Genomic DNA, 24,001 nt, shown 5'->3' on the forward strand with positions numbered 1-24,001 from the left:
CATTATCACATTGTTTTATTATATAATGCAGAATATTATTTATCATATGATATTTAACGATTACGTTTACTCAGGGTTTGAGATTTCAAAAAAATATGTTTTACAAACTTCAATATCTGAAGTCCAAAGTTATTTTAAAAACACAAAATAACAACGTTATTACCAAATATCGATATTGATATCCATGATGTGTTTATTTGAGGAAGATATGCTCCGACAAAGGTAGAATACTATTAGAAAAGAGGAAATTCGGACTAATTTTTTCATTTTCTTTATTCTCTTAAAAACTTTTATGTTGCATTTTAATTCCAAAAGGTAAGTTTCTATATGTTTTTTCATATCATTTTACATAATGTATGGTTGTATTTACTAGTCTATATATTTATATCACTGGCTGGCAGGCGATTGGAATTTTTTTTTAAATACATAAAATCGATTCAAGCTAAAATATCTAGAACTTTGATCATTAACCTTATATAATGTTAATGTCAACATAATACAGACAACAAAAACAGTTTTAGGCAATTAATGGTTCGGAGCTCCTATCAGTTTTTTGTAAAACTCGATCAAAAATGGGTACAACCGTGGAAATTGACAGAAGAAATTCGGACTAAATTAAACTTAAAATATGAGCTTAAAACGATTCAGTCAAATATAAAATTAGTAAAGCTATTCGTATTTCATCATTTCCCAACCTACACATTGTTTTATTATTATTAATATTTACAAAATAAAGAAAACTTTGAAAATGGTGAAATATTTTGACAAATTTGGACAATTTTTTCGGAAAACATTCAAAGGGCACTAGTAGGTCATCGACCTAGTTATTTGAAAGTGACAAATAGCACCACAATAGTGGGGCTATAATGTAGAATAAGTAGTTTTTCCTTCCCATTAGTGAATTTTTTTTCGCCCCTGAGTACATGTAAACGTAATCCTTAATATGACTAAATATTGTATAGCATCATAGGATGCAATATCATATTTAATGTTACTGTATTGACTTATATTGATTCTTACAATACCAGTTGAGATAAACATATGATAATCCAACAATTCTGAAAATAAGATAGACGATATTGTGTCAACCCACAATACACTATCCAAGATTATTATTCATATGATATGATAAAGGTGGTCTCTTAAAGGTAATGCCTCGTCTCTGTGAGCTTTGTAATCTGTGATTACCTATGTTTTATTATGTTTAAGATAAAAATGACTATTTATTGATTCCATTTACCTTTTGCCGTTCGTCTCAGTCTGTACACGTATAACACTACCACGCGAATATTACGTAACTAGTGTACATACACGTTAAGAAAAAGTCTTAAATGAATGTATAGTGGTTTTATTTGACAAAAAGCAAACTAAATACACAGTCCAAATTCGGGGAAGTCAGAGAGAGATGTTGCCGGTTCAAGAGAGTGTCAGATTTAACTTAACTTGCGAGAAATTGGTAGTTTTAAGCTATTGGGGGAAAAGCAACTAGCAAAGTAAAACGAATGTTCATTGGTTGTTAAAAATCCCCGTCATAGGGCGCCACCAGCTTGTTACTTTGTTACTACGATGCTCCATGATGGCGTCAAGCTGGTCAGTCAAGAACCCGCTACTAATCAGTGTTCTTAGGGTCAACCAAGATTGCGACAAATATTTATTAGGGTGGAGGGTCACTGTATCGTGACCAATTATTGTCATCTACATGGATTAAGCAAAGGTCTTATTGACTTCAATTAGCAGATTTATGTATACATTCTCGTCTAATTGTTTAGTTTACATTAAACTTAACCCCCTTAGGGTATTTGTGTACCAATCTGGAAACATAATGTTCAAATTGGAAACAGACTGACCAGCAAGAATTGTATTACAATCATCAAAGGAACATTACCTTAAAACAATACACCACAGCAATATGTAAACATGGCAGCTGTTGGCTCTCTCTGACTTTCCTTTAAAGCAATATAGTCTTTGATGGACACATACTATTCGTGATTCAATTAACATGGAATATACACCAAATAAAGATATTTACTTTACAAAAACATTGGAAACTGATTCTGAAATTAAATATTAAAGTCAAATCACAATAGTCAAGAGAATAATATATAACGTACAATCAGTATAGTCAAAGTTATAGAATACGCAAAATATAAAGTCCAATCACCAGTGTTCGGTTATATAAATATAGACAAGTTGCTGTCCTTTAAAAAAGGACTGCAATACGTGGACCATTTGCATGTGTTTCCAACGAAAACGTGAAAGCCTTAAAATTATCACAGATTCCACCGACTCTAGCCCCCTGCTTTTAACCACTAAATTTGTACGTTTTATTACGTATATATATCTATAGTTGACTTTTAATCTCAGAATTTAAAGGGTTCATACTTCTAAAATAATTATGATCTATATTTATGAAGATTGCATGTATAGTATCAGGCATTTGGCAAATTCTAATTTTTGCGCACATTACGTTTCGCACTACTTTGTTACATGTAACTACGTTATGCAGTGACAGCTAAATGTGTAAATCAATTTCATATTTTGATGCATCTTTCTTGAGATTTAAACTTTTATACATGGACATAATTATTCAATCATCTACTATATACAGTCACATAATTATTCAATCATACTTAAATGCTTAAATAATTTTAATCGGGAAGTACTCTAGCCTTGTCTTCTATAAAAGTAAAGTTAGCTACATGTGTATTCGGAAAACAACAAAACATTATAAATTATGCTATTTGATGCATGCTGTAGTTTCGGCATAACATAACCTAATACTGACAGTTTATCACATGCCGATTATTTCTTTAAAAAGAATACTTTGTTTCTGTAGTGTTTACCGACAACTTTACAATTACAGCGCCTTTGAACTTATATGTGCATATATCATGGAATCCCGATCCCGATTCAGATAAACATGTGCTTGCCTGGTTCCCTGAGCTATACCCATTACGCACAGGAACCAGGCTAGCTCATGCGCAGGCTGAATTTTCCCCATAGCATCCGGTTTAACCTCGCTTATATCTTTTCTGCGTGGACCTCAGGGTCCACGCAATAACAAGGGCTAATTTGTTACACACTAATTGTGAACATCAAGCGTTGACAAAGGTGCAGGCAAAACTTGCGTAACACGTCCGAAGGTGAGAAAATCCAAACTATATAGGTGATGATGTATACAGTTATATACAGTAGTAGCAAACGACACGCACGATACACGAACGATCGCACGATGCTCGAACGATCATTAACTTCCTGAATTATTACGATACACGAACGATAACGATTAAACACGCAGACGAATGATTCTACATCATTAAACACGATAAATCAAAATTAATTTTTAAGATTAATGAAAGGAGTTGCTTTAACTTGTACTAAAATATGCTTGTGTTTTATTGAAAAGCGGCATGTACAGTAGCTATGCGCTGTTTGCCTTTTTTATGAGTAAACAATATTACATTAATATAGAATTCGAACACAAAATATTTTTTGTTTCCATTACGAATATTAACTTATATCATATGTCAAAGAAAATTAAGTGTAAAACAAAAGGCCCATGGGCTACATCGCTCACCCGAGGAACAATGGATATAAAATCAGCTTAATGGAGTCATAATACAACTATCTGGATAATGTACAATAATATATGTAGATCCTGTATAAATAAAATCCATTTTCCCCCTGGATATTCTTATGTTTATAATCATTAGTCCCTTTTCTAACAGGATGATTTTATAGTCATTTAATATGTTGAGTATTGCAGTTCTCAAAAAGATCCTTAACAATAGTTTATATTTGGGATTTAAACCTACATCAAACTCTGAACCTTCTTGTGAGGCCAAAGAATTGTCCTGGGGCCAAAGTCTTAACAATTATAAAGAATCATCTGGCTGATTAGTTTCTGAGAAGAAAATTTTTAAAGATTAACCCTATATATTCCTATGTAAAACTTAAATAGCCCCCCCCCCATTGTTGCCCCACCCTACCCCTGGGGATCATTATTTTCACTTTGAATCTACACTACCTCGCGGGGGTGTTAAGGAAGCATATGGGCAATTTAGCGTCTTATTTTGACTGTTATATTTAAAATCGTGAAATTAAATAACTATTTTGAATACGATCAAAAACTTAGTATTATCCTTTGATATAGATGTAAGTGCAATAAAATCGGGTAGTACATTACTGCCACATTGGTGCATTATCACGTGACAACTATAAATAGCTTACGTATATTCCTTAACATAAAATGAGATAGAAAAACACTACCCCGCGGTTTCCAAAATAAAATAAACATACCAAGTGAAGGCAAAACATCTCATTTTAATCAAAACTGCTGCTAGAATCCTATGTTTTTCTTAATTCAATAGTTATTCATCCAGTTCTCGTAAAACCTTCCCAACTTTTATAAAGTTTGCACGGAAAACGGCAAGTTGCATCAAAACAACACACAACATGGGATTCTAGCAGCACTTTTCATTTTAAGCATTGATCAAACTAACGATACATATAAAATTCAAAGTTCAATATATGCGGGGTAGTGTTGTTCTAGTCGGATTTTTATATCGTAAACAACGACAGAGGAAAGCCTGGCCGAGAAATAAAAGCAAATTTACATACCTTTTAGCGAATGACTGATAAAACTAACATCTCTCCTAGTATTTTTATGTCCCATTCTCAATAAATCACACCACAATATTTTATTAGAGTTCTTAGATTAGTTATGTTTTGAATATGTTTACAATGCTTTCCGATCAAATTCACACGACATTCAACTTATAATCATGATGTCATCAATGTATAAATCTACGTAATACAAACTAATTTCTGAAAAAAAATTGATATCACGAAATTACATGTAACTCAGAATCCATATGCTTCCTTAACACCCCCGCGCTGAGGTTTCAGGTTTCCTGGCCTTAAGGTTCATGAGAAGAAGATTTTTAAAGATTTACTCTGTATATTTCTATGTAAAATTTCGACCCCCCCCCCATTGTGGCCCCACCCTACTCCCGGGGGGTCATGATTTTCACAACTTTGTATCTACACTACCTGTTTTCTCACAAGGTTTAGCTTTCCTGGCTAATTAGTTTCTGAGAAGAAGATTTTTGAAGATTCACTCTGTATATTCCTATGTTAAACTTCGACCCCCCATTTTGGCCTAACCCTACCACCAGGGGGTCATGATTTTCACAACTTTGTATCTACACTACCTGAGGATGCGTTCTCACAAGTTTCAGGTTTCCTGGCTGATTAGTTTCTGAGAAGAAGATTTTTAAAGATTTACTCTATATATTCATATGTTAAACTTCGACCCCCCATTGTGGCCCCACCCTACCCCTGGGGGTCATGATTTTCACAACTTTTAATCTACACTACCTGAGAATGCTTCCACACAAGTGTCAGGTTTCCTGGCCTTAAGGTTAATGAGAAGAAGATTTTTAAAGATTTACTCTGTATATTCCTATGTAAAATTTCGACCCCCCCCCCATTGTGGCCCCACCCTACTCCCGGGGGTCATGATTTTCACAACTTTGTATCTACACTACCTGTTTTCTCACAAGAGTCAGCTTTCCTGGCTGATTAGTTTCTTAGAAGAAGATTTTTAAAGATTTACTCTATATTCCTATGTTAAACTTCGACCCCCCATTGTGGCCTGACCCTACCCAGGGGGTCATGATTTTCACAACTATGAATCTACACTACATAAGGATGCTTCCAGACAAGTTTCAACTTTCCTGGCCGATTAGTTTCTGAGGAGAAGATTTTTAAATATTTGCTTTATATATTCCTATGTTAAACTTTAACCAACCCCAACCCCCCCCCCCCCCCCCCTTGTGGCCCAAACTTACCCCGGGGGTCATGATTTTCACAACTCTGTATCTGCACTACCTGAGTATGCTTTCACATAAGTTTCAGCTTTCTTGGTCTTATGGTTCATGAGGAGAAGATTTTTGAAAATTTCTCGAAATTTCCATAAATTCCTAATTATCTCCCTTTGCAAAAGGGCATGGTCCTTAATTTTCACAACTTTGAATCCCCTTAAGCTAAGTATGCGTTCTGCCAAGTTTGGTTGAAATTGGCCCGGTGGTTCTTGAGAAGATGTTGAAAATGTGAACACTTTACAGACGGACAGACAGACGAACGACAGACAAAATGTGATCAGAATAGCTCACTTGAAATTTGAGCTCAGGTGAGCTAAAAATGAAGATAATGCATTAACTACAGAAAAATATTTACATAGAATTGATGTTTATGTTATCCGATTCCCCTACGCACGCTTATTTACGCGAGATACAAGTACAGTACCTGCAACGTTATTTTTTACAAGATAAACGATAGAATAGGATTAATGCACGATATATGATAGGATTAACGCACGATATAACAGTATACACGCACGACAGGATAGGATTAACTCGCGATAGAACAGTATACCCTCACGATAGGATACGATTGATACACGATAGGAAAGAATAAACGATGCCCATCATAATCATTTCTAAACGATCTTCACGAATAAACTGACATGGGCATAATTCGAAAAAGAACATGTACAAATGGAATTTTTTTTGGTAACAATTATAAATATCCAACTCTTGTTTAAAGTTGATATTAAATATATCATGAAACATTTCTTTCTGTATAGAGGAAAATGATGCATTAGAAAAGAATTATTTTACATACAAGTGGAATAAATATTTATGCAGATACACATTCCGTGTACGTTTTGTAACCCGAAATCAAATATCACACGACAATAACGGATTCAATAAAAATACAACTCTGGTTTTTATTTACGTTACACGAACGATCACCCACGTTACACGAACTATTTAAAACGATTGGCTTGTCAACAATAACGTTGAACATACCACTGTATATTGTTTTTTGGGGGGCGATCAGAACTGTTTCAACAACAATTAGTTTAAAAAACTTGGACAATGGGACGATGCGAACTGTAACGCCACGTATAAAGTCATGTGTAAAGTCATCAGGTAAATTAATTTTCTTAAAGTCTTTTCAATTTATTACACATATTTAAATACAAATACTTATACATGTTTTTATATATACATTTTACTTAAAATTTCATCAACTTTGAAAACTAGGCCGATTTTGCTGTTTACCGTGCCCAGTTCTTTAAATGCAATGTATACATAAAAGTATTCTTAACTAAAAAAAATAAAGGTAAGATAACTTAATATAACTGAATGACATAGCCTTGCCCTTCAGTTGACATTTAGTTGACTGAATGGTACTGAATGAATGGTACAGCTAATTCCTATGAATACTCCTCCGTTTCCATATCTTCTTCATCTTCCACCTGATATATTGATACATTAAAAGCTTGAATTATTTTGTCTATCCTACATACGTACGTCACTCCATCTGCTTGACAAGCGAATGCAATTCCAAGAGGCATCAAGATATTATTTTTTCCTTTTACATACACAGCAGATCCAGATTCTCCTTTACTGAAAAAGGGTTTGTTTTCATTCATACTACGAACTCCAAAGCAGTCGTTGAAGACAAAAAATCCTGCTACTTTCTCTGAACTCTGAACAATGGCGCTCAATTTGTCGCTTATTAACACCCCATATGTGTTCCCAGTAAGTTTGTTTCTTTTAATGACTTCTGTGGTTCCATCAAACGTGAGAGTGGAATCATCTGCACGAATTTCTACAATCATTGGAAAAGTCAATTTATCAATAAAAAATCAAAACCAAAAAACTGAATAATGAAACAGTGTATAGGTTTGAATAATTTTTAAATAACGCTAACATAAAGTCATGTCTGACCAACTCAAAATAGTTGTTAAGCTTAAAAGAAAACTCTATATAAAGGTTTTATTTAAGTAATGACAATTAATAAATTTGAGCTAAACCTCCACCCCGGCCAGACTTGAACTCATGACCTATGGGACGCACTCTCCTTGCAGTGTTCGGTCACCGCTCTAACCATTCGGTCAACTAAGCAAGACAAATATCTGTCTTTCGAAGAAGAAATAACCTCGAGGATAACATTTTTTGTGTGTAAAATTTCAAAAGCATGTTCTTTCTTATAACCTATTCCTACAAAGCTACATTTTAACGTACAGAAATGTAGCATCAGCAAAGCTGTTTTACCGAAAACAACACCAACAGAAAATCAATTGAAAATTGAATTTACCTTAAACATCTAATTATCTTTACTCTGTTTATTGGTTTTCATTAAATAAATAAGTATAATTTCAACAAATCAGCAGCACTTTAAAAAAAAACAACATTTCTTTCAATTTAACTCAAAATTGTAAAAAACATTCTTATATATGAGTTGAAGCTCGTTTAGAAAATCGATTAAGATAAACTTCCCGATGTCAGACACATCTTTGTACATTAAAACACTAGGGGGAAAATATTTAAAAATCCTTTAAAAATAATTTCCAACAACAACCATAATAAAAGTGATTAACTGTAAAAAAAAAAATGTGTCTGTAGATTGTAATACGGTTTACATGTGTTAAATAAATTAGTAATATTGATTAATCCGCCGCTCTCTACAACCACTTTTAACGCTAAATGTGTGTTCGGAATATTCAAAGGGTAGGAATTACAGGCAGTAGGGTGGTAAGATAAAAGACGGGTCTGCTTCACACTTCAGTGCACACAGTTGACCTCAAAAGCAATTTCAAAGTAAACCCCGAGTAAACCAAAAGTAAACCCCGAGTGGACCCAAATTTTCAAAAAGTAAAACCTGAGTAAACCCCAAGTAAATTGCTAAATTATGTCTACTTCATTAGGTAATATTATGACGTTAAATAACATAGTTATGTTAACTTTGTTTTCATTTTTGATTGACCTACGTAGTTCAATGTGTTCGTTCATAAAACAATCACTATTTTCTTTACTTTTGAGCATTGATGATGACTTGTCATTTTTTTAATTTCATATTCGACATATTCCTTACTTTCTGGTCGGTGCGATTAGATATTCGACCTTAAGAGTGCTGCTTTGAATTATTAAAAAATATATATTATATGTCCGTACAGATAAAACCATGTATTATTTTAGCGTCTTTTATAAGTTAATATTCTGTGTAATGCCATTGTTACTATTTTCCTTACTTTTGGTCAGGACGACTATAAAATAGAACTTAATAGTGCTGCGCAGTGCAAAACTTCAGGAAAGAAAAAAAATATTATTTTTCTAAAATCGTCATAGTATGATTGATTTCATCTGTAAACTGTTTTTCCCAATAATTAAGTACAGTCAGATCAAGCATATCTTTTACAACATACACCATAGCATATAATAGCATAGCATTTAAATCTCATAGTATAGCATTGGAATCTTATACATAATCATACAATCTCATAGAATCTCATTCGCCATATCATTTCATATCATAGCATATCATAGCATAACATACATGATTATAACTGGGTTTTAAATGGTTTTTCTTTTGAAGAATAAATGCTCACATTGCAGATTAGTGGTTTACTTTGGCTTTTCATCATTTAACTTCCAAAAGTGTGGAGCTCGTCTGTGTATGGAAGCGTTTTTGTTCAAATTCCATAGCATACCATAGCATAGCATAGCATACCATATCATAAAGCTCTTCATTTCTATTTCTCTTAGGGTAGCATACAAATCTCATAACATTGCATTGGAATTTCATAACATGTCATTGAAATCGCAAACCAAACCATAGCATTAAATTGTTAAAGATGTGCATGAAATGACTTTAAAAACAGATTTACCTCCCATGTATGGATTGAACGATTTTACAAAAGCAGCATCCATTCCAACGACACAGTCGCTTCCAGGCGGTACATAGTTTCCGCAGAATGCTTCGACAACTTCTCCCACTGGCTCAGGGGTTGTAAATTTCAAATCGGTATATTGAACAACAACTTGTGGCTTTTTGGCCATCATGCAATGAGGTTTTTGTTTATATTCTGATAGCATACAGTTCGCGTCGTACAATTCCTCATATTCTTTGATTACACTATGTGCAGTAGTGAGAAAACCAGTGACGGGTACAGTAGAATCGACGTTCGATTTTACCAGAAACCCGACACACCCGTATGAACATGTGCCTTGAAGTCCAATTCTAGATCCAAATACTACATCTTTCCCTCTCCATTGTGAAATGATGTAATTTTTGTCACACGGGTAATCCTCAAGGGACAGCGGCAAAGTATTTTTTTCTATAAGATATGAACACACACATATAAATATATATATATATATATATATATATATATATATATATATATATATATATATATATATATATATATATACTCCAAAAATAAATAGTATAAATCCACACACGTAGTATTATATGAAAAAAATCACAACACCGAAATAAACTCAACTAGTTTCATTTTAAATCATCAGGAGTTTGAAAACATGTTGCTAAGTTACACAACTTAGCAACATGTTTTCAAACTCCTGATGATTTAAAATGAAACTAGTTGAGTTTATTTCGGTGTTGTGATTATTTTCATATATATATAACTTTTCATAATTTAGATATCTCTTCAGATCAATAATTCGTGTACAGTTGTTGATTAAATATGTTTATATTTACGATAACTTATACTTGATTTCAAGAAAAAGGTGTCCAGGTAGCGTAGTGGGCAATGCACTCGCTTTCAGCGCTGCGACCCGCGATCGACAGTGTGTATGGCGGTTGCCCACTTGAACATGTGGGTTCTCTCCGGGTACCCCGGCTTGTTTTCTACACCAATGACCCCCCTCGCGCTAACATCCTTGCCAACGAGAGATATTAATATAAGCTGTATAATTTGTTTATCAATCGTTGTGAAATAAAAAAAAGTTTAGTTCAGCTCAGAAAAAGGGACCGACTCTTAAAATTAGGGGAAATTATTTTATTGATAACTCTTTCCTGACGATAATTTGTTATTAATAACACAAGCAAGAAACAAGCTGAAATTAAAACTGAAATTCATTTTCAAATCACGGATTCTCTTTGCATTGCAAATACATTGGGGTTAAAAAATTGTTTATTTCAAAATATTTATTCCGCGTTTTTTTTTTTGTTAAGAAAGTAGTTTAAAAAACAAAAACAAAAATTCGATAATTCTTAAGTCGTTCTTGAACCTTTTGGGGTTTTTTTGTTCAGTTTTTCTTGGAATTGTTAAGATTCTTATTATTTGGTAGTTAGAATCATTCGGATTTTGTTAAATCGTACTACAAACCAATGTATTTTTATCTATTTGTTTCAGTTACCCTTGTTATTGATTTTCAAAATCTGCTTTTTACAGAAACTTTCAACTTTTCTCTCGACATTAACGGAATATGAACTCGTTGCGTTGATCACCTACATCTCAAAAAGGATAAATATTCTAATAGGCAGCATGGAAGAGAAAAAGAAACTCCACATGTAATAATGCACTGAACAACATTCAAACATCATACGTTTGTTAAATGGCCTTAAAAGGAGATAAGGGGTCGGTCTCTGAAACATGTTCTGTTAGATATTTCAAGAATGATAATGAATTTCTAAACAGTCGTTGAACAAAATGTATAACTCTTTACTGAGAGATATATTGTAATACGCTATAGATGCAGAACCATTTATCGTACACTTGAATGTCTATTGATTTTCAAAATAGTTACCTACAACATTTTTACCAACAAAAACACAATTGGTAACAAATTTATAAGCACGTGTTGTACGATATATGTTCATACTACTCTGTCGTTAAATTACTTAACTCAAAATTTGTCGTTAAATTACTTAACTAAAAATTTCCTTTACAGTCTTACTGACAGATCAAATATATGTCAAATCTAAAATCATCATTTTTACTTGTAAATAAGCTAAACTGCTTCTTTTAAACCGCTTCTTGGAAAACACATTATAAATAAAACGTCTGAAAATGTTTATTGTATAATGTTTATAAGCATACAGTGTTAAGGGACAAAGTTAATCTGAACAAAACTGTTGCAAATAAGCACACTAAATTTCATAAGTAATTAAAGCATTTCAAAACACATTGTTACCGTAGACTGACTGATTTCAATTTATATATACTACCTATCAAATTCACTTAATCTCTTCGTTATCACTATGTATACCCTAATAACATTTAAGACAGGGATTGTATGTGGGACATTATAATACTGATGTTTTAGTATCTAAAATGAAAGTTAAAAAAACAAATCTGCGATTTGAGAATTGTTTGTATTTCTAAAACATTGTGAAGATAAGGCGATATCTTCAGCCGAACTTTATTATGAATTATATATAAATTTGCCTTTAAATAACTTAACATATTAGAAGAAGTATTAATTTTATGTAAGCGTTATCCCCCGCCCAATGCATAGGCTTTATTTCGGCTTTCTTGCGTGTATGCACCCCCCCCCCCCAATTCCCCTCCATGATATGTCATGTCACAAGGTGATAACACGCCTTGCGATGCTCTTGTTTGGATATGTGTTGATTTCATTTTTTTTCAGGATCAGATAGGTGTATAAGAACGTATTCCATAAACAGCTTCCACACTAGCTTCAGTGCGCATAATCGAAAACAAAGTTTACATTCTGATTTATTTATCTCGTAGCTAGTTACATTAAACCATTTCATTCACATTTCGAAGTTAATTTATAATATATGTCTGATATCATACATGTAAATGAAATATACAATTGTAACTAATACTTCTAGAGAAAATATCAATATTGTTACTTACCTTGATTTTCATCATTCATTTCAAGTTCCTAAAAAATATTTAAAATTATCTAGCATTTCAACAAACTAAAGCAACCTATTTCCAGAATTGGAAAGTAAATTAAGATTTAAATGACATCAGAACTTTAAAAAGAATGACTGAAATATTTTACACCTACCCAGCATATATCATTATCCACTACATGTTTCTTATCAATATCACATATTTCACATAAATGATTAGAGACAGGAAACATACTCTGGGAAATAAATGATACGTCTTCTTCAATATTGAGCACATCTTTTCGACATTTGTAACCAATTTCATAAGAGAGGTCGTCATCGTGTATAATATCCTCCACTGAATGTTTTATCTTTTTAAGTAGTCTTCCATCATATATATTTGGCGATGCCCAGACCTGCACCCGAATTTCAAAATTGCAATTGCATAAAACCACAACATGTTTTTGGAAAGAGAAACATGCTGCATTTTGGTAAAGACAAATGTTATTCTTCGCTCCTTCGGTCAATATGGACCAATTATTTAGTTTGGAACATTTTAAAACTACGCCATGAAAAATATTAATTTGAAGCTGCATTTCATCATCAAACTTGAAGCAGAGAGTAGAGGACTTTGAATTGTTCTCACCAGTCTTGTCAAACCTTTTACTATTCATGCTAGGGAAATAATACACAGTAGAGTCAATGGAATGCAATTCTTTTAATTGCATCAATAATCCCAGCTGTTGCATGTATGCTATTATTGTCGTTTTGTGCTTCAGATAATCTTTTCCCTGGATATGCCAAATTCTATCAAGTTCTACACTGTCTAATTCACCAGTGCGACAAAAATGCCTACGCTTCATATCGTTTTCCTCTGGTCTGACAGGGTATTCAATGATACACTTAAATGCATCAAGGAGCCACTGGATATCAAGAATAATCTTTTCCTTCAAGCCATCTTTATCAAAGTATAACAGAACACCAACTCTGTGAAAAAAGACCAACATTTTAGAAATTTCTGACTCGTCTATCCTAAATTCCTCAGCGCTTAATTGGTCACTGTAATCTGATAATGTTTTCCGTGGAATTACTTTTTCAGTTTCTTTCATTTTATTTAATATATGTTCAAATAATGCCCAGACAGGTCGAATATTTTCTTTCGAATAACGAGGGCAATTCACAATATTAGCAATGCATTTTTTTAGGTCCTTTAAATCCTCCAATTCTGATCCTGAATCCGGAAAACCTATTGTATACATTCGGTCTTCATTAAGATGTCTTCTAAGACCAGAATGAGACCAATTATCAAAGAGTTCATTGAGACTCTTAAGAAATTTGCGACATTCCTGCAATACAAAATATAAAGAAAAAGTAGAAAAGGATGAATTGATAGGTATATATTTAATTTACGAATGTCTTAAATTATTCTTTATTAAATAATCATGAGTTAGAGTTATTATTGATTGTTTGAAACTCAGAAATTAATGACATACATATGTTAAACATGAAATTAAAGAAACGCAAATTGCAAATGTATCAATACAATGCATATGGCCTAAAAGTATTGTGGATTTTTTTAAAAAGAATAATGTAAAGAAATTTGTTATTTTGATTTTTTGCTTTAATTGATTTGAAAGTGCTAAATATTTTTTGTTTCAATCGATATTTTTAAAACGAATTAACTTGGCACACAGGATCTGGTGTCTGTTACGAATGTATTACGAGAGATTAGAAAAAAAAAGAACAAGATGGTCTAGGGTTGCTTGACATACTTTTAAACGACTGTTTTAACTGAAGAGAACAGCCAGCGAACAAAGTTATAACTTGACCTGACGGACAGAAAATAGGTCAACCGACGAAAAACATCTCATTTGCCAAGTATAAACCAATGATTATGGTAACAATATTCATTTGGTAGAAGTGGGTCTTTTTAAATCAATAATCCTTTTAAAGAGAAAATTGAAATTTAAAATTCGTTTTAGATAGCTAGCTAGACTTTAAATATGCGACACTCAGATTGTTCAAAATGACGATTTCAAAATAAATATTCCCAAAACTATGATCTTTCTATCACTTTTTTCCTACAAAAGGTATTTCTATGTATATATTAGCGACAAAAGTCATGAATATGTGTCATTTCTCATTCGTTTGATAAACACCCTTCTCCAGACTGGTTACTTTTCACATCTGATATGAAAAAAGTAGACTTTTAACCGATTCTTTTATCACCGTTTAAAACACAATTTATCAAAATGAATATTTATTCATCATTATTTACAAAGGTCAAGCGTGGTTTCATTTCTTTCTAAAAACATTTCAACCCCTCCCTAGAAGAAAATAGTAATAACACACCAACAAACTGTAAAAATAAACTGTTTAAGTATGTGATTATATCAAAAAGAAAAAATGCAGTAAGGGCAGGGGTTTATTTCACGATTTTAATGTTACAGATTGCTTTGAATAAAAAAAAAATCTATCAACGGTATGGTTCTTAACCAATTTTCAATTTTTCTACGCATCCAAAACTTAAGCCTTTTTTTCAGACAGCAAAAAACGCTGTTCAAGCTATATTCCTTATCTCAACGTAAAATATCATAAAAATCGATTTCAAAGTGTAAATTTATTTCGGTTTAAAATCAGATTTTTCAAAAGTTATGTTCTGTTGTTTATTTTGATTAATATTATAACAAAACGTGTATTTAAGTAAATTAAGTTAGGTATAATTCTTATAAAATATTAAACAAAAAATAATATATCGAACACAGGTTTCCCACAACTTACAGGTACTAACGCATATTGAAAATCGTGTCTTTAGTTTTTACTTACTTTTTTTGATAATTTATCTGCATGAGTGCCTACAATTATTACTGGAGACTCGGTATCACTAAAACTGTCAATAGACTTCAACCAAAATTTGAAATAGTCTACAAAAGATACAAATATATTAAAATATTGCCTATAGTTAAATTCATGTTGAATTCACTCATCGCATAACTAAACAAAGGTTATATTAGTTCATTACCTTTGTAACTCCATGAGGCAAATTGGCTATATTCCTTTTCATTTTCATCCTGATCACTAACTTTGTCATAGAGACTTTTCGTCATATCCACAACCAATATAGAACATGATTTAGGACGAAGAAATATTTGGTGAAAAGCATAGTACATACTTTGTCCTGCAAAATCTAAAAAGGTTATTCGCGGGCGCAAATCTTTTTCATTTAATAACTCATTCACAGCTTCTTTTATTTTTAAAATAGCAAACTTTTCAAAATCGATTTTATCTACATTTGCATCAATGCCCTCGCCATTTTTTTCAACCATTGGTATGTTTTCTATCTGGCCAAGTGTTGTATTTTTCAGTGAAGATTTCTCAGAAACATTTTTTTTTCTGATACCTACAACAAATTTTTAATTGTTAAATATTATTTTAAAAAATCAGAAAAGTGGTGCATTGGAATATTAAAGCTGCATGAACATGACTCATAATTACTCAAACAATATCACACATTAGTTTTGCTGATCCTTTTTATAACAATTGAATAAAATGACAAACAGAGAGACAAGCTTTAAGGAAATATGTTTCTCAAAATGAAACTAATTTAACAAATAAAACAGATTAAAATATACATGTAAAATAAATTTCCAATTCAGAATTTTATTAATATAATCCATTGGCGGATCCAGAGGGGGGGTTCCGGGGGTCGGAACCCCCCCTTTCTCTGGGACATATGAATTTTTCTACAAACGTTTAGTGCCTATTTAAAGACAAGTTTCCCATTTATAATAGAAATACTGTAATTATCTCAAATAAATGTTTTTAAAATTGCTTATTTAAAGAATTTCGTACTGCGTCCCATAATTTCGTTCTTATGTGAAAAACCCTATCGATTTTTTATCGAAATAAATTACATTGTACTCCCCTTCAGTATCCGGTGTTTACTACACTGAGTAAACATGTGGAAAATTAAAGAAAAAAAACAATATTAAGCAGTATCGCTAAAAACACAGATTTATAATAACATCTACACGGTATTTTCTACTCTATTTCTTTAAAAAAATTATTATAGTTCATACAGTTTTGAACTGACAAGCCATCGAGTAAAACGACGTTCAAGTATGAGTACACGCATTCGTTTTACATTAAAAAGCCGCTTTCAAATTTATTGTTTAGTTAATTAACTTAAGTAATTATAATAGATGAGTTTTACTTCGTTTCAAAGGAAAAATACAAAGAAAATTACATGACCCGCTTACGCGGGTTATGCTATTTTTCTGGAATGCTAGCTACCTTCATACCCACATGAAACATAAAAGAAAACCTTTTTTGTTTTGTTTCCAAAGTCGGAAATTCTGTTACAAAAATACCGTATAAAGGGTTTATATGTAAACCATTATGAAATGCCCAACTTTTCTAAATTATAGTGCCGAATGATGTAGCGCACTCGGTCATTACAGAGGTCACATCAAGTTCCCTGGGACGACGATTGCTTTTACCATTGTATTACACACGTACCATCTATTCAGCACATAAATTATCCCCATTTTTTGTGTCATATCCTATCATTTAGACCTTTATTTAAGAAGGCAATCGATAGAACTCAAAATCGATAAATAGTTCAGAATTTGAAAACATCAAAGACATAAAAAAAAATACCAAAATATCCATTTTTAAAATAGTCTGAGTTATTTTTTGCTTCTTAGTGTTTCTTTTCAGTCAAGCATAGACGCGCTTTCTCATTGCTGGAGACTTGGGTTTCTTGTGGCTAGATAGTATGCAAATCTTCCCTACCTATTATAAACCAAAACGGCAAAACGCTCAATAATGCAGTGCACTCTGCTGTTGAAATATATGTGAAATAGATAGTGATGAGATAAATGTTTATGAAATACAGTTATATACGCACGGAAAACGTTCAAAAAGTCCTTGTTTATCGACAAATGATGAATTTTGCATATTTTGGTTTTAATCAAATGGAACCCCCCCTTTTCCAAATTGCTGGATCCGCCTCTGTAATCTGAACTCTCTTGAAATATTCAATAACTTTGAGAAACAAAAGCATATCCCGACCTTTCCTCACATACATTTTCCGGAACAAATTAGTACATCTTTTGTAGTGCGGCATGTTTTTGCCGTTGAACCTAAAAACATGTGATTGTAGAATGCCTTGCTTTGTATGGATCGTTTTCATATAATTTCTGAAACATGATTTCGTTGTTCAAAGACAAATATATGCTTTTAATTATTGCATACAATTTTAGGAGTTTTTTTTTTAAAGGATTGCAGTCTCTTAGAGGTTTCATGTAGTCCTGGTTTTAGTTTCATGACGGTTTTAACGTTAAATATGCTAAGCCTTTTTTTGTTCTAATAGATTTGAATTAACAACAATATAATTATAATTAACACCGATTGTTTTTATATGCATATTTTGTTTGTTTTTTTGTTTTTTATTGGGTGCATATTTAAAAGCAATTTTATAATATATATTTTAATGTTTGCCTTATAAGACAATTATCTAATCAAGTCAGTAGGCGTCAGTTATAATGAATATATAAACAAACCGGCACTGCCATGTTTTTGAGCATTTCATACATCCTTAATGAGTAATACTTAAACGACTCTTGAGTACCGTTAAAATTATCATTATTGTACCAACATGTACGTTTAATGTGTGTATTTTACTTTTTTCTCTTTAGTTGACACCAGTTTTTGTCGAAAGCGGGCACATAAGTAATGATGTTAATCTATCCGAAATGATATTCATTTCAAAGGGGTATTTAAAATGTTATTGGACTTTGTCATTAGAGGTCTGGCTAAAATTGCGACATGTGGTCAGTTGATGTTGCTCGACATGTTGGATTTCATTTGAAACAGTTGTCACAAGATAATATTTTAACATTATATTCTAATTAACATATAAACAGAATAATTCATATTTTATTTTTTCTGTATTCATAACACAAATTTAGCAAAAATAATAGTTAGTCAAAACTCTGCTTAATTTGATACGAGTAACTGGTTAATCCGTCGGAAAGAACGCAATTAACCGATTAATAATTCTGCGAGAGATTGTCATCCCTAATATATTCAATAACAAACTTAATCAAAGACGCCTGAAAGTTTAAGATTCATATGTAAAATACCCTACACTCAAATAATATACATTTTTTTTTTCAATTAAAGTACTGTTAGCTGATTATTCATAACGAATTCACTATTAGATTTCTTACAAATTCGATACAATCGCAAAACGATTTACGGCTATAGAAAAATATATTTTTGTTGGTCCCTTGATTTTCGCAATAAATTATGTTTGCTGTATATTGAAACAGAGGATATATCGACATAACTTTGTTTTTCTTACTATAACAGGGTTTTTTGGATTAGGATAGGATATTATAGATATTCAAATTCAACCTTCTCAACAGATACATGTAATAGCTTGCAAACATAATTTATTTTCTGCTTATTGTCAATGTAGACATTATATGCAAAATTGTTCTTGAAACGTTCGTTCACTAGCTGCCCCTTAAACCTAACCTAATAAAACCTAGACCATAGACTGATACGCCTTGTTGTCATCGAAACAAGAATCTTCCAATATTTTCCGTAGAAGCACATATTTTCGTTAAGTTAAAAATTCATTGCATTTTAAGCCAAATACAATTCCGTTAACATTTAATTTCGTCATATTGTAATCTTTAAAATGTATTGCATATTATCTCTGTATTTATTAATACTTGGGTTGGAAATTCGTCATGGATTTAATTTCGTTGATTTATTCCACCAACAAATATAACGAAATTAAATCCTCAAGGAATATTTCTGCTTTTAAAGTATATCATGATCATATAAATAGGCTCTATTAATAGACATTTGAACACACACCACAAAACATACCTGGTTGGTGTGTTTCTTTTGCTATTTTTCCATCATTTTCTTTGAGTGGCATCTCCAGTTTTTCTTTCGAAAACAAAATTCATAGTTCCGACACGTCAATCAAACCTATTTTATTAGCCAATCAGAATGTTCCGTATAATAAGTCAGAGAAGCGCTTCGATCGGCCGCCATGTTGTCCCACAAACAAATCTTGGACAAGTTGTGGGAAGTTTAAGTTTTTGTTAAAAAATGGTATTGCGGTGTGCGTGGGGAACGTGTAATGTTGACGAGAGATATCCTGAGAGGTTACAGAACGGTGTTAAGCTTATTTTGTTCCCCAAACCGAAAACTAATCTCCAGAAATGTCTTCGATGGTTCAAAGCTTGCGGACGTCCACACGAACAGTTGAACATTCAGAGAATAAACAAACACAAAGCTGTTTGTTCAAAGGTACAGCTGGTTATAATTTAATGTTTATGACTGTTGTGCACACTGAGTCTTATAATTATTATAGCTGTATTCACGGCAATTTTTGGTCGAGAACTTCAGGAATATACCATACCTGCATACTGTACAAATTCGAAATGCATCGATTTTACATATGTTTGTAAAATTGGGCTATTTTATTCATATTGCAAGAGATGGTAATTGATATTTATGTGTGTTTTGCTCTTGTTATCGCTTATGTAATACATTTTTAAACACCGTATGGTTTGTCATTGAGGTCATTATTACTGAATTATTTACAGCATTTCGTGGGAGGTAATGGACCGACTGTGGAATTTCCTGACCCATTACAAGCTGATGGAACAGCTGTTCGACCGACCAGGCCACTTCGCAAACGGACTAGCACATTCACCGAGAGTAACCCAGTGTCAAAGAAAAAAAAACTTCTATGGTAAAAACCCACAAATTGACAATTTTGAGTTTTTCGGAGGTAATGACCAGCAATCGACTAAATCCATCATTACTTCGATCACAACATATTCATCCATAAAGTATGTACTAGCTACCATACTGTTAAAGGGATTTCCTTAGTACCATCAAAGGGTGAAAAAACATACCATCAGAGATAGTCTCTGCAAATAACACCACATGTAGTGTGATGTACCATAATTTATGATTATTATTTTAATCTTTAAAATTTTTAATTTTGGTAACTTCATGCACACTACATTTGCCATTATAATCAACTAGTTGATTGTGGGCATTACAAGGCAAGAGCAGACTCTTTCTTACTACATATTTTTTTTAATTTTTTATAGTACAACAGATATAGAACATGGAGAAGATGTGAACTCAACAACAGAAACTGAAACATCAAACAACACCAGCAGTGGTAACAACATATCTATACAAACAGAAGAACCTTGTAAGCATTCACAAATTTCAAGTTACCTAACTTAAGTTTGTACTGTTTGTTTAGCAAGAAACGGATTTGCATAGGTTTTGAAAAAAACACACAATTTTTCCAACATAGTGGTCATAAACGGAAGGTCGGGCTGTATTCTCTCCACAAAGATATCTTTCTGTGTGAAAACAACAAAATCACAAAATGCACAACCTGTGATCATGAGTTGGCCCTGAATTTGTGCATAATGTGCATGATTTTTTTTTCAATGTGATTTCATTGTTTTTACACAAAAAGAAATCTCTCAAATTCTCGCATGCTTCCGCAATTGTCATATTCCTAGCAGAATATGGACATTTTATTTCAATAAGACCACAGTGACACCTTACATCGCACACCTTACCATCGGGAGTTGCCCCTAAAAAGGCAAACTCCTTGTTAATAACTAGCCCACAGGTGTGGATGTGCCTAGCTGGAAAGTCTTTTAAGTATTTAGACTTTGCATCCTTTTCGTGGGTTTTACCATATTCTAAGGAAGGAGCGGAAATCTTTTTAATGTTAAATATGCTTCCCAGAAACTTTTCATTAGGGGTCGACTTTCTTTGCAAAGTTTTCCCAAAATTAGATGCAGTCAAACGATTCTTTCTTTCATTGTACCATTGTGCTGAATCACTTTGTTCTCGTGTATGCAATTCAATTTTAATGGGATCACAATCTTTGTATTTCATATTCAAATCCATATATTCTTGTGGCAATGGTACAGGGGCTGGGTGGAATACATCAGTATTGCCACAACCATCTGACATGGGTGGCTCAACCTCCTTAATGTTATTTGTCTGAAAAAAACTCCACAATGTATAAAACTGAAATAAGTGTAAGTAAGTATCAGATTGAAATTAATCTTTTATTTTTTTTAGGGATTTCTCCATTTGAGATGTTTGCAATGGCCACTGAGCTACACGTGTCAAGAGAAAAAGAGAAGCAGTACGAAGCTACAATCTGCACTCTGAAAGAGGAAATAAAGGAACTTAAAGACAAACTATCATCTGACGATCAAAAGCCATCGTTTGGAGTCGACGAAGTGATAAGAAGAGAGGGAAAATTGAAAAATTTGTTCAAATATTACACTGGCATTGTATATATAAGATTTGCTGGTCTTTTGGCATTTTGAGTCTCCGATGGATCATCAGTAAATTATGAAAAAGGTCGAAAAGACATTAGTATGTTGTCACTGCAAGATGGACACTTTTTAACTTTATGTAGACTGAGACATAACTTTGGTTTGAAAGATTTGTCAGTTAGGTTTAAACTATCACTGCAGTCATCTGGAATTGTATTTAATACTTGGATTTCATTGATGTATTATAAGTTGGGTCAACTTTGTATTTGGCCTCATCGTGATGTAATTATTAATAACATGCCTAAAGATTTCAAAAATGATTACCCTACTACTTTGGTAATAATTGAGGGTACTGAATTTAGAACACAATCACCATGTGCACTTGGTTTGCAAAGTCAGCTTTACAGTGATTATAAATCTAGTACTACTTTGAAAGCTTTAATTGGTTGTGATCCAAATGGTTCAGTGATAAACAAATTTGTGAACAGTCTGGATTTTACAATGTTCTTGAATCACTTAAATTAGAAGGTTACGTAAAAGATGGGGATGCTATTATGGCTGATAAAGGGTTTACTATTAGAGAGGAATTAAGTAATTTAAATTTGGTATTGAATATTCCACCAATGGCTTCATCTACATCCCAGATGTCAGTCTCAGACACTCTGCTTACTGAGAAGATTGCAAAACATCGTGTGCACATTGAAAGACTTATCGCAAAGGTTAAAACTTACAAAATGCTTTCTGTTCGCATTCCTACATCATTATTTAAAAACATTAACAAAATTTGGTCTGTATGTTGTCACTTGACTTTATTCCATGATGTGTTTGTCACAGACAGTAAAAATTGTAGTAAATAACATTATTTATTTATTTAAATCTTTACAGAAAAAAATCAAATTGTTACACTTTCTGTTAGAATTGTTGAAGAAACTGAATGCTTCATATGTATTAAGAGCAGTTTTAGCCAATGAGAAGAAGTCTTGGGTAGCTTATAAATATAATTATGTATAATAACATGATATTGATAGTCTTGTACATGTGATGCCCCAAAATCTGTAATCTGTGTAATCTTTCAATACATGTATATGTTTATGTAATAATTTTTGTACCTGATATGACAATATTGAGCCTATCTGCACATCACCAAGGGGGGTGTTTACAAGTGGGTGACCTGCTGATATTGTATACTCTAGAGGGGTTCCCTCTAACATTTTCAGCTGCATTATGTCAGTTGTGGACACTTTGGGAAGTCTATTATTAAAATATAATAAATGAATCAAGATTTGTTTTTATTCATCTTATAATGAAAACTTATCATTTAACTTAATATGTATATATATTGTTTTACAATATCTTGAATATTGCATCTACAGGTAAACAAGTGTAAAATGCAATGGCCAAGAAAAGAAAAAAAAATATCTAGGATTTCACATACTCTTGATCTAAGTCAATCTGGCATGTGACAGGTTTTCGTTTTCGGGATTCTGTGGGCCTTGCCACCACTAAATGGTTGATTGGAACAGGCTTAATGTTAGAACCTCTGGGCACATGCCACTGCTGTGGTATACTTGTACAGCTTTGCTGTTCGGGTACATTGGAAAAGTTATGAAGTTTGAATCCCTGCAAACTTTTAATGAGGCCAACTATATGAGAGCAGTGACCATTTAAGCTGTAAGAAAATATATCAGACGAGCATGAATCATTGCCAATGTCTATAAAAAAAATTATGCATGATCTGTCAACAAAAAATGCTTTGGCAACAGTTAAAAAAACTGGATTAGTCAACTGTTTCTGTTTAAAATCATGGCCTTATCACAATAAATTCGGTAATATATTTACTTTATTATGCGGTTTTACATTTAATGAAATTTTCATTCATAACGCATGCGACATCTGTCGCAAAAGATTTACGTCACTACAGTAATGTTTACGTTTTTTCCAATACACAACCGCCATTTCAT

The 24,001-nt window shown here is 32.6% G+C and overlaps 2 protein-coding genes across 2 annotated transcripts in view; one reads left to right on the forward strand and one right to left on the reverse strand.

Moving 5' to 3' along the window:
- Window positions 1–15,492: 15,492 nt before the first annotated feature.
- LOC128169406 (uncharacterized) overlaps window positions 15,493–24,001 on the reverse strand; it is a 127,546-nt gene continuing 119,037 nt past the window's right edge. The window contains exons 10-12 of the mRNA XM_052835556.1: window positions 19,591–19,666; window positions 15,710–16,087; window positions 15,493–15,611 (exon numbers count right to left, since the gene is read on the reverse strand). Coding sequence (XP_052691516.1) covers window positions 15,499–15,611; window positions 15,710–16,087; window positions 19,591–19,666 — 567 coding nt within the window. The 3' untranslated portion in view covers window positions 15,493–15,498. The remainder of the gene's footprint in view (window positions 15,612–15,709; window positions 16,088–19,590; window positions 19,667–24,001) is intronic.
- On the forward strand, window positions 19,754–22,429 carry LOC128169408 (uncharacterized). Its single transcript, XM_052835563.1, has 4 exons — window positions 19,754–20,019; window positions 20,319–20,467; window positions 20,835–20,941; window positions 21,838–22,429. Exons 1-4 carry the CDS (start codon window positions 19,819–19,821, stop codon window positions 22,089–22,091), a joined length of 711 nt encoding a protein of 236 aa, XP_052691523.1. The 5' UTR covers window positions 19,754–19,818; the 3' UTR covers window positions 22,092–22,429.

The sequence above is a fragment of the Crassostrea angulata genome, unplaced genomic scaffold (assembly GCF_025612915.1).
Source record: "Crassostrea angulata isolate pt1a10 unplaced genomic scaffold, ASM2561291v2 HiC_scaffold_127, whole genome shotgun sequence".
In the NCBI taxonomy this organism is placed as follows: domain Eukaryota; kingdom Metazoa; phylum Mollusca; class Bivalvia; order Ostreida; family Ostreidae; genus Magallana; species Magallana angulata.